Below are 12,551 nucleotides of genomic sequence, written 5' to 3' on the forward strand. Positions count from 1 at the left end.
TTTTTTTGATTCTTTTATAAACAAAGTCTGTATAAAAACTTAAAATATTTTTAACCTATTTTTAATATTTTTAAAAATAATTATTATATTTAATGTTTTATTTTTAATTATTTTATATATGTATAATTATTTTTAAAAATAATTTTAAAAAATAAGTGAAAATAATTAAAAGATGTTCATAGAATATACCCATTTTTGGTTATTAAAAAAAATAGTTTTTGATTATGAAACGTATTTTTCTAAATTTTTTAATTTTAAATAACGAAAAATTGTTTTTGAAAACAACCGCGGAACATGCCTAAAAAATACAAAATTAACAAAACAACACATGTCCAACCACTAGGTACAAGTACAAGGGTTGGAAGACAAGGTACAAGCAATTTCAGCATGTTTTCGAATCGTTCGAAGTTTAACGGCCGACACGACCAAGCCACGGCACGACGGCTAAAATCAGGAAGGCTACAGCGTAACACACAGCACCGCGAAGCACTGAATAACAACCACAACAATGCAGTTTTTTCCACATTTGCATCAGAGAGTGAGCGAGAGAGAATAATAGAATTAGAATTTAGAAACTCCTCTGAGAAGATCGAAGAGGGAGGGAGAGGGAGAGGGAGAGATAGCGGTGGTCTCATCTGTCTTTGGGATCGATCGAAGATGCTGAAGTTCTTGAAGGGCGTGGTAGCTGGATCTGGAGCCGGCCTCAAAGATCTGCCCTACAACATCGGCGAGCCCTACTCATCCGCCTGGGGCTCCTGGACTCACTCTCGTGGCACCTCTAAGGTCATTTTTCCGACCTCTCTATCTCTTATCAGTTTTCATTTCTGCTGATATACGATGGTTTGGTGGTTTGATTTGGTTGTTTTATGGATTGGAACTCATAATTGCGTGATTCTAGGCTCGATCTGGTGTAGGTTTGGGAGGATCAGGCAATTTGAGTAGCCAGGGGTTGTTTGATCTTTTTCTTGAGTTTTAGATTTGGATGAGTTTGGTTGCGATTGATGATTGGGATTCTGTTAGAAGTGTGATTGAGGAGTTTGTTTTGTTGTGGAAGGGAGTAGAATTGAGGATTCGTGCATTTTATAATCATTAATATTTAATGGAATTGGTGTTCATCTCGGGACTAATGTGGTAGGAAGAGAGTGAAAATGACACTGCCAGAGACACGGTAGGATAAGTTGGCATAGTGAATGGTAGGGAGGATGGACCAGTTCCACATAATTCTGAAAATATTAGGAGGTGAGTTCTTGAGAATATGAGTAGTTAGGGCTTGTTGATCCTGTGAATTTAATGTGATCTTTTTGAGGTTTGGGTTGTTTGGATTGTCTTGGAGGCGTAGCTTCTTTGAAATGTGGTTGAATTTGATTGATTTGAATGAGTTTGGTGGTGATGAAATTAGAATTTGTTGTGCAATTGGTAATGTGAATCCTAGTGGAAGTGTGGATAGATCTTGGATGAAAGTTCTGCATACAGTTAAGAATTTGTGCATTTTACAATTACCAGAGATTAAAAGCAGTTTGTCATTCACTCTCATGATTTGTATCATGTTTTTTTGATAAATAAGATGATATATTAAAAGTTCCAAAAGAATTAGCACATGAGAGTACACATGATGTATACGACGGGTGCTAAGAGGCAAAACAAAAAAGAGGGAAAACCTTGAGTGTACTGTGCTACGCCTCCACTTAGGTGCTTTTAATATATGTTTTCTCTTTTTCCTACCAAGTGAAAAAGAGGAGGGAAACCAAAAAGCTACCCTCAACAAGAACCCATCCAATATGGAAAATCAATTAAAAGCATAGAGCCTACATCTGTGCCATAGATAGAAATTATCGAGGAAAGTGCTTTTGAGTCTTTGATTTGACATCTCCTCATTTTCAAATGATCTTTGATTTATTGTAGATCTTTGAAAATGCATAAAACAAGCCTTATTTTGCCTTCTTCCCACAAAGGAGCTATGCCACCTTAAGGGAGAGTACCTAACTGAGGCACTACTGAAATTTAGAAGAGAGTGAAAACTATGCCACAGAAATTTAAACTTAATTAAGAACCAAAACCATTTGAACCATTCTGGGAGGTGAAGGCAGTTGTTTTTTCTACCTAATAAAAAATTTACAAAACTTTTTTATTGGACCTTTTATAAAATCAGATTATCTGGTCCTCTCCCTTTGTTCCAAGATGTAGGAATTAAACAAATCTGACACTTAGATAAAGACTGACACCCCACACTTAAAACCCAAATTGATGAGTCTAAGTTCACTTACAATGAAATAGGAATTTGTGCTGTATTTCTTACTAAATATTTGGACTAGGATTTAGCTAAGAACCGAGAACCATGTATACCATTTTCATGGTGAAGGCAGTTGTTTTTCTTCTATTAGTTGCAAAATTTGGATTATAGTTTTGTTAGAAACTTTTGCAAAATTTCATTTTATTGTTGTTCTGGTGTCAAATTGTGAGCTTGAGAGAATTTATACCTAGACTTGATAATCAGGGTTATAGATATTTATTTCGCAACTTTTTTTTCCCACTTCTTTATAGTTTTGAACTACTTCAGAAAAATGATTCCTCAGAATCTGTAAGGCTTGATGCCAATATATTTCAACTAGGGGGTTTTATGTCATTACCTATCAAAAAAAAAAAAAAAAAAAAAAACTAGGGAATTTTATATCATTGATTGATTGTGTTTCTACTAGAACATTTGTTGTATGAGTTTGAGGACACATTTTCTGGTTCCTTTTGGAACTGCTCCTCCCATTTTCTCCATCTTTTTTGTTTTCATGTAAGTTGATTCGCTTTTCATTGGTTTGTTTTTCCAGGATGATGGGTCTCCCGTGTCTATATTTTCTCTTTCAGGAAGTAATGCGCAGGATGGACATTTAGCTGCTGGCCGTAATGGTGTCAAGCGTCTTCGCACGGTAAGCTACCAATGATTATTACTTTGGCTATAGATACAAATGAGTTTTTTTCCTTTGCAATTTTGCCTTTGTGATATATTCTATGGATTTTTAATTCTTCATTTGTGGTTGCTTGATGAAACATGGCAACTCCTGGTTTCATTCTCTAACAGATTATTCTCACTTGATTTAAATAATCTGTTTGCTGCAAGTCTGCTGTTTTCTGAACATTTCATTGCTCATTCGGTGTGATTATTTGTAATGGTCGAATGCCATTTTTGGAGGTTATAAGCTTGATTAAAACAATATACAAGTAGCACTTCAAGAATTTCCTTCTATTATATGAAAGGTTCATATTTCTTAGTTAAGGGTGGCAGATTTGCATTTGAACCTAGATATGTTTGGTGTTTTTGTTCCCCCTTTTGATAGGCAAGTAGGTTATATATTAAAAGTGGTGTCCATTCATTGTATATCCTCTGTGTACTTCAGAGTGCTGTTTTAGCACTTTTTGTTTATAATACACTTTCATTTACTCATCAAAAAAAAAAAAAAGTAGTGTACCCAAAAAAGGGAGAGGGGGGCAACATTGGTTTACAAGAAGTGTACACGGAGCAAACTGACCTCCCCTGATCCTCCTCCCACCACCCCACCAAAAGGGAAAAAAAAAAAAGGGAAGCATTTTCGATTTGACATGCTCTTTCAATGTCAGCTAGATTGCTTTATTCCGTAAAAATGGCAACTTAGGTTTACTCGATATACACATTAAGCACTAAAAGCTAAAACATTATTATAATAGGCAACAATCCCAATCACTCCCCACCATCCAAAACACATCTTACCCCCACCATGAGCCTTTCAATCACTAAAGTAGAGAATTTAGCAGGATCTCTTCCAATGCCCGCTTAGACTGCTCTAGTGCATTAAAAAACACTTAATAACTTTTGAGTATATATGCACTGGATATTTTCCTTCAAATAGAGAATATTGTGTATTCTGATTGTGGAATAACTTGCCTGTGTTCATGTTGTTTAGTTTTACTTTTGGCGGGAGGATTCCTCATCCTCCTTTTGTACTTCTTTTTCTATCAATATATTCTTGCGTGGTTTCCTATCAAAAAAATAACTTGCCTGTGTTGAACACCATCATCAACTTTGTCTAGTGCATATTCCAACTTACCACCTCTCCATGTTCCAAGTTTTGGCTGTAGTAGCCTTTGGAGTAGAGAAAATCTAAACAGATATCCTATCATTAGTAGTTAGTGAGAATAGGAAAGGTGATTTGATTTGATTGGATATGTTTAAAGTTTTTCATGGCTGGTAGATGCTGTCTATATAAAGATAGAGAAGGGTCTGTTGACCACATTCTAATTCACTGTAAGAGGACAAAGGTGTTATGGATGTTTCTTATAGCAATCTTTGGTCTGAAACGGGTGTCTCCAGAGATGTTGACAAATCTGCTCCTCGAATGGAAGGTTAAGGGATTGGATAAGAAAAGACGCCATGTTTGGCAAATGGCTTTCCTGTGTTTATTCCAAGCTATCCACACCACCCTTAAAACCTTCAAAGCATCTTCTATTCCATTACCCCATTACCCCATTACCCAATACCTATTTCTTCTTCCTTCCTCTTCTCTTCATTTCTTTCAAACCGATTTTTTCTTTCTCTGCCACTAAGGGAATAAAACGATTTGCAACTAAGTGGAATAAAACCACCTTTCTAGTTCCAAAAAATCCAGATTCCATTTCTAAATGACCTTTCTCCTCAAGTTCCAGCCTGTCTCTCCCTTTCAAGTCGATCTAGACCATCTCCTAGTCAAACTCAAATATTGGTATTGTAGCGGGCTTGGCTAAGGTGGATACGACTTGGCTGAGTCGTACCGGTCTTAACCGATACTTTGAACCTTGCTAAGAAAAGAAGCTAACTCTAGTAGGCGCCAATGACACCTAAGCCTCTCTCATAGGAAAAGAGCACTTTATCATATTAAGGGAGCTATAGAAAGATTTATCAGAGAAGTTTTTAAGAAAGAAGCTAACTCTAGTAGGCACCAATAACACTCAAGCCTCTCTCATAGGAAAGAAGCGCTCCATCATATTCAGGGAGCTATAGAAAGATTTATCATAGAAGTTTCTAAGAAAGAAGCTAACTCTAGTAGGCACCAATAACACTCAAGCCTCTCTCATAGGAAAGAAGCGCTCCATCATATTCAGGGAGCTATAGAAAGATTTATCAGAGAAGTTTCTATTTTTTCCAACTTATTTGGTCAATCTATACTCAAAACTACAAACTGGATAAGGTAAAGAAAATCTTGAACCATTTTTTTTAACAAACAAAAGAATGATTTATTAAAAGTGCTGCTCAAATAGGGGTGGAACCTAGGTATACAGGAAGTACACAAAGATTGCCAAAGGGTGAAAGATGAAAAGGAATTACACTAGTGTGGCCCCACACAGTCCACAAAATCATATACAGATGAGCATCTCACTCCCACACCAAATCTGGATCAGGGAAAGAATTTTTGAACAATAGAATCCTTTAACAATTGAATGTACTTCTCCATGCCTTCAAAAGTTCTAAAGTTTCTCTCATACAAAATAGTTCATAACAAACATAATGGGACTAGCCTCCAAGCTTTTTCTGTGCATTTTTCCCCAAAAAAACCCATGCCATCCTAGCAAGGCATCTTTTTCAGTATAAGGCAATACCCATGAGGGCCATAACATATTAAAGAGTGAGAAATGAGAATAATAGGTGCCAAAGACTATGAGCTACACCACAATGCATAAGAGTATGATTGGTCAATTCTTCATCTCTCATGTGCATATAAGACCAGTTAGCTTTAGCCCTTGCTATCCTCCTTAATTGGTTTAAAGTTATGATTTTACCCCAAACTGCCTCCCAAACAAATGACCCACCTTTGGAGGAGTCCGAAACCCCAAACTTGTTTGACAGGAAAAGGATCTCTAGTGATTGACTCTAAAGAACTATAGTAGGATTTTACATGAAAGTTTCCTCATTTAATTTCCAAATCAATTTGTCCTCACACTCTATTTGAACCATTGTGTTCTAGATCTTCTTGAGAAAATCTTCTACCATATCTACTTCCCAATCTTGAACGTTTCTGAAAAAACAAGGGCTCCAATGCCCAACACCTCCCACTTCGTCCCAAAATTTCACCATCCAAGCATCTGTAGAATTGACAATGGAGTACGTGTGACTTAGCCTTGAGTATGGGTTTTCTTTTGGTTTCCTTACCTTTATATTCTTTTACTGAGATTTCAATTGCGCACTGATGGAGGAGAGAGAAAGACCTAGAGAGAGAGGGGGTGAGAGAGACGGGAAAGCGAGAGAGGGACATGGCGGGATGGGGGACGCAGTGGACCTCAATCCCTCTGGGGTTCAGAGAAGAAGCTTTGGGGTAGAATCGAAGACCATTGAGGTCGAGGCAGAGAGAAAGAAAGGAAAGACGCAAATATACATAGTGGAAAGAAAGAGAGGGGTCGCCTCATGGATAAAAATGGGGCCGGCGAGCTTAGGGCCTCTTAGGGAAGGACTGGTCTTTTGCATCAAGGATACGAGGATACGACATTGGGAGAAGATTTGGCAAGAGAACGGGAGAAACTTCTCTTTAACTCGCGGCGAAAACAAGGGGGGAAGTTTCATTCGCCTGGGGGTCACAGATCGAGAAAAAAAAAGATTTTGCATTTTTGTTCCCAAGGGCAAAGGAACAAAAGGGGGCTGGGTCCTTTTACTGGAGGCGTTGAGCGAGATGGAGCTTGACACAGCTAGACAGAAGAGACAGCATGATACGGAGGAGGTTTGGAGGCCCATGTTGGGAAGATCCTTTGCGGAGGTGGTGAAACAGAACTGCAGCAACGGAGAAGAGGTGGTGCGGGTGAAAGTGGACAAGAGGCCACCAGGCGTGAGTACGGAAAAGTTAGCTCATTGTCTTGTGGGTATTTGGGATCCAAGGCTTGAAAGGGGGGAAGACCTGAGAAGCTGGGGGACACAAATGTCAAAGCGATGGGGCCTGAAAGGCAATTTAGGCCTAGCCAAGCTGGGAGACGGCAAGGCCTTACTGGAATTTGAGTTGAAAGGGGAAGCAGAGAAAGCCCTAATAGAGGGTGCAGTTTCGATCGGTGGATTAGGCATCCGTCTGGAGAATTGGAGCCAAAGGACGGGTTGCGTAATGGAAGAAGTGAAGGAGAGTGAGGCATGGGTTAGGATTTTTGGTCTACCCATCTCCTTATGGGATCGCGACGTCCTAGCCAAGATAGGAGAGGGGTGCGGGGGGCTTCTGGACATCGATGTCAAAACCGAGAGGATGGAGGAGCTGCAATGGGCTAGGATTCGGGTGAGGATCAAAGAGGAGAGAACCCCAAATAGAGTGGACATTTGGTTCGAGAACATATGCTACTCTTTAACTTTGTGGTGGGAAATTAGGCCAAAGTTAAGAGCGATGCCGGCCGATGAAGGAGGAAAATCATTTGCAGTAGCAGGAGAGGAAGAAGGCACGTTTCAGCCACGCGAGGGCAAGCGCGTGATGCAGGAAGAAGGGGGCACAAGGCTCGAGGTCCAGACGCAGAGGGCGGATGGGACGTGGAGGCTGACAGACGGGTCGGGGCAGCCCATGGATTGTAATTATGGGTTGGGTGGACCGGAAGTAGGGCTTAAGGGAATGGCAGGAATACAGGATGGGCCATTAGTGATGGGCCGTTTGGAGAAATCTCGTGGGCCCGAGGCAAACTCCCCTCCTCTTGTGGATTCCTCAGGGCCAAAGGAGATGGTGGACTTGGATCGGCCCAAAATTTGGAAGCCAAGGGAGGATGCTGGTGCGAGTGTTAAAGACAGCCCAGCGACGGTGGATAGCGTCCAATTTGAAGTGGCCCTGAGTTGCGGCCCGAGACGACAGAGGTTCCCTGTCTCTGAGGATCCTATATTAAGGGAGAAGGAGGATGTCCGAAAGCTAGGAGAGGCTGAGCAAAGCCAAATAGTGGGACCGATGGCTGATATCGCCTTGGCTGAGGAAGCGATGAGGTATGATAAGATTCCTTGCCTGATCTTTGGGACCCCCTCTCCTTCTTCTCATTTTTTTGGTCGGACTCCAATGGGGGAGTATTGCGACCATTCTGGGATTGAAATGGAGCGGGGTGAGGAAGTAAATCCGCTTCAGATGCTAATTGGCACGAAGTCTCCTTTGAGAAAGACTGTTGAATGCTGGGATTTGGTAGAGGTAAACATAAGTAGAAATGAAGAGGGGGGATCAAAGACGGCTCCAGATCAAATAGTGCCTGGAGCTTCTGAGGTAGAGGGGGAGCTTAGCTGGGAGAAAAGCGACCTGGCCAAATTCAGCAATTTTTTGGGATTTTCGACAGAGGGTCTGGAGAAGGATATCACAGAATTCTTGGTTAAGATTCGTAAAAGAAGGGAAAGAGTTCACAGCAAAACCTTGTTGGAGAAATCTAAATTCGAGAGAGAGCTGAAAAGATTAGAATGCTCCATTAACTATGAAGGGGGGAAGAAGCAATGTGGTGAAGAGCAAGCAAAGGGGTGCCAGATCACGGAAGTTAAATGAAGCTACGAATACTCAGTTGGAATGTTCGTGGAGCTAATGACAGCTCTAAGAGAAGGGTTATCAGGGCAGTGATCAGAAGTCAGAGGGTGGACCTTTTTTGTCTTCAGGAGACCAAAATTCATTCCTGGTCGGAAGGCTTGGTGAGAAGTTTGGGGTCGGGTAGGTGGTCAAATTGGGTGGCTTTGGATGCGGTGGGTTCTGCAGGAGGGATTTTGGTGTGCTGGGATAAAAGATCCCTGGAAGTGTTGGAGACGGAGGTGGGGAATTTCTCGGTATCCTGCAGGATTAGGAATGTGGAAAATGGGCTAGTTTGGATTTTTACTGGGGTATACGGGCCTTTTTCCAGAGAAGATAGAATTTGCTTGTGGGAAGAACTAGGGGCGATCAGAGGCCTATGGGAGGACCCGTGGTGTTTAGGGGGGGATTTCAATGTGCTTCTGTCTCCAAGGGAAAGAAATAGACAGGGAAGGCTAACTGGCGCTATGAGAATGTTTGCCCAGACAGTTGACGAACTAGAACTTATGGATCTTCCTATGCAAGGGGGTGTTTTCACTTGGAGTGGGGGGAGGAATAACCAATCCTGGGCTAGACTAGATAGGTTTTTGGTTACGCATCAGTGGCTGGAGATGGTTAGTGGGATTGTCCAATGTAGGTTGCAGAGACCCACTTCTGACCATTTTCCTATTTTGCTGATGGGTGGGGGGTTGAGGAGGGGTCCCACTCCGTTCAGATTTGAGAACATGTGGCTGAGAGTGGAGGGCTTTAAAGGTCTTATACGGGGGTGGTGGCAGGAGATTGAGGTGAGGGGAAGGGCTAGTTTCAGGCTGGCCTCGAAGCTGAAGGTTTTAAAGCATAAAATTAAAGTTTGGAATAGGGAGGAGTTTGGTAGGCTGGAAATCAACAAAAACTCTGCCCTTCAGCAAGTGGATTATTGGGATGGTGTGGAGAGCGAGAGGAGGCTGACAATGGCTGAAACTGAACAGAAAAAGGAAGCTAAGGATGCCTTCCACAAATGGGTGCTGTTGGAAGAAGTCCATTGGAGGCAGAAATCAAGGGAGTTGTGGCTCAAGGAAGGGGATAGGAACACCGGCTACTTTCATCGGATGGCTAATGCCCACCGTAGGAATAATTCCTTGGATAGGATAAAGATTAACGGGGATTGGCTGACTGAGGAGCAAGAGGTGAGGGAGGGGATTGTGAACGCTTATCAGAATTTTTTATCAGAAGAGCCAGGGTGGAGAGCGGATATTGAGGGGCTGCATCTCAATCAACTAAATCCTCGGGAAGCTGAAGACTTGGAGAGGCCTTTTGCTGAGGAGGAGATCTACTGTGCACTGATGGAAATGAGGGGAGATAAAGCACCAGGCCCGGATGGATTTACAATGGCTTTTTGGCAAGAGAGCTGGGATTTGGTGAAGGAGGAAGTGGGGGATCTGTTTAAGGAATTCTTTGAACATGGGTCCTTTTCCAAATGTCTGAATTCTACCTTCCTGGTCCTTATCCCCAAGAAGGGAGGAGCTGAAGATCTGGGGGATTTTAGGCCCATTAGCTTGCTTGGGGGGTTGTATAAACTATTGGCCAAAGTCCTTGCGAATAGGCTAAGAAAGGTGCTGGATAGAGTCGTCTCAGTAGATCAAAATGCGTTTGTGAGTGGGAGACAGATTTTAGATGCGTCCTTGGTGGCTAATGAGGTGATTGATTATTGGCTCAAAAGGAAAGAGAAAGGGTTGATTTGCAAGTTGGACATTGAAAAAGCCTATGACAGCATCAATTGGAAGTTTTTGATGAAAGTGCTTCGGAAGATGGGTTTTGGGGTCCGATGGATGGATTGGATGTGGTGGTGTATTTCCACTGCTAAATTTTCCATCTTAATCAATGGGGAGCCTGCCGGTTTCTTCTCAAACTCAAGGGGACTGCGGCAAGGAGACCCTCTCTCTCCATATCTCTTCGTCTTGGGGATGGAGGTTCTTAGTACCCTTCTTAGACGGGCTGGTGAGGGGGGTTTTATTACCGGCTGTAGGCTTCGGGGAAGAGGGGGTGAGGAGCTGGCTGTTTCTCACCTACTTTATGCGGACGACACAATCATCTTTTGTAAAGCTGAAAGAGAGCAAGTAACCAATCTAAGTTGGATATTGGCATGGTTTGAGGCGGCCTCGGGACTTAGAATTAATTTGGCTAAGAGTGCCCTCATTCCCGTGGGGCAAGTGGATGAGTTGGAGGAGTTGGCGGCTGAACTAGGATGCAGATTGGGGGCATTACCCACTGTCTATTTGGGGCTGCCCCTTGGAGCGCATCATAAAACGGTTTCTTCTTGGGACGGGGTGGAAGAAAGAATGAGAAGAAGACTAGCCAAGTGGAAAAGACAATACATTTCGAAGGGAGGTAGAATTACTCTTATCAAGAGTACTTTGGCCAGCATACCTACCTATTTTCTCTCCCTTATCCGCATCCCTAGGTCCGTTTCAAAAAGGATTGAGAAAATCCAAAGAGACTTCCTTTGGGGGGGAGGTAGCTTGGAGAGGAAAGCTCACCTAATAAAGTGGAAGGTGGTCTGTAGCCCCAAGGAGGAGGGAGGTTTAGGCATCCGAAAGATTAATTTTCTGAATAGAGCCTTGTTGGGAAAATGGGTGTGGAGATATGCTTATGAGAAAGAGAACCTGTGGAAAATGGTGATAGGGGTTAAGTATGGCCAAGAGGGATGCGGGTGGAGGACAAAGGAAGCTGGTGGGCCTCACGGAGTGGGATTGTGGAAGGAGATCATGAAGGAAGCTGATTGGTGTTGGGAGAGCATTGATTTTAAGGTAGGAAAGGGGACCAGAGTGCTATTCTGGACGGATAAATGGTGTGGTAATGAGGCGCTGTCTCAAACCTTCCCTCAGCTTTTTACCTTGGCAGGGAATAGGAATGCCAAAGTCAGTGAAGTGTGGGACTCGAGCATGGGTCAAGGAAGCTGGAATCTGAGACTGGTTAGAGACTTCAACGATTGGGAGTTGGACCAGATAGGTAATATGTTGACTCTGCTGAGGGATTTCAGAACTTCTACTGAGGATGATACAGTGAGATGGAAAGGGGAAGGCAACGGCGTTTTTGGGGCTAAGGGGGCCTATAAATTGCTGGTGGGGTCTTCAGCCTGTGCCTTCCCGAATAGACGCATTTGGTTGGATAAGGTCCCAACAAAAGTGTCTTTTTTTGCTTGGGAAGCCTCGTGGGGGAAGATCCTCACCTTGGATAAGCTTCAGAGAAGGGGGTGGCAACTCCCGAATCGATGTTTTTTGTGCGGCTGCGAAGAGGAAAATGCGGATCATATTCTTGTTCACTGTACAGTGGTTAAATCTCTTTGGGAGATTGCACTCGCTATTTTTGGAGTCCAGTGGGTGTTCCCAAATTCAGTTATAGATGTGCTTCTTAGTTGGAGGGGTTCTTTTGTGGGAAAAAAAAGAAAAAATACATGGAATTCCATTCCGTTGTGTATATTTTGGACGGTGTGGAAGGAAAGAAACCGGTTAGCGTTTAGAGGAGGGTCTTTAGATATTCAAAAATTCAAGAATTTTTTTGTATGTAATTTGTGGAGGTGGGCTAGGGTGTACATTGGTGAGGATTCATATTCTCTTTTAGGCTTTTTAGAGTGGCTTGCGGTCACTTGAGGGTGGGTGAGGTTGTGGCAGCCTTTCTTCTTGGGCTTTTGAGTATACTACCTGTATACATGCGGCTTATCAGCCTTCATTAATATATTCTGATGTTTATCTATCAAAAAAAAAAAAAGAATTGACAATGGAGTACAAAGCAGGAAACAAAGCTTTCAGAAGAATTGCCACATCATAGGTCATGCCAAAACCTAATCCTCCTACCATCCCTTACTTCAAATTTGGTTCTGGCTTGAAACTCTATCCACCCTCTCCTTATGGTTTTCCACAACCCCCCCTGTAAGTTCCCTCCCTTCATAAGAACACCACCCTCCCAACCTTTTGCCAAACTTGGCATATATCACCCAACTCCACTACCTATCCTCTGTCCTGAAAATTTCCTGAAAAGTGAGTGGACCGATGCATACTCCCTCTTCACATATCAGCTACCCAAGATTTT

General features: G+C 42.5%; 1 protein-coding gene across 2 annotated transcripts in view; it reads left to right on the plus strand.

Moving 5' to 3' along the window:
• Positions 1 to 552: 552 nt before the first annotated feature.
• LOC117927467 (probable inactive serine/threonine-protein kinase scy1) overlaps positions 553 to 12,551 on the plus strand; it is a 29,470-nt gene continuing 17,471 nt past the window's right edge. For both annotated transcript variants that reach the window (XM_034846950.1, XM_034846951.1), the window contains exons 1-2: positions 553 to 783; positions 2,820 to 2,918. In XM_034846950.1, the coding sequence (XP_034702841.1) occupies positions 658 to 783; positions 2,820 to 2,918 (225 nt within the window). In that variant the 5' untranslated portion in view covers positions 553 to 657. The remainder of the gene's footprint in view (positions 784 to 2,819; positions 2,919 to 12,551) is intronic.

The sequence above is a fragment of the Vitis riparia genome, chromosome 13 (assembly GCF_004353265.1).
Source record: "Vitis riparia cultivar Riparia Gloire de Montpellier isolate 1030 chromosome 13, EGFV_Vit.rip_1.0, whole genome shotgun sequence".
Lineage (NCBI taxonomy): Eukaryota > Viridiplantae > Streptophyta > Magnoliopsida > Vitales > Vitaceae > Vitis > Vitis riparia.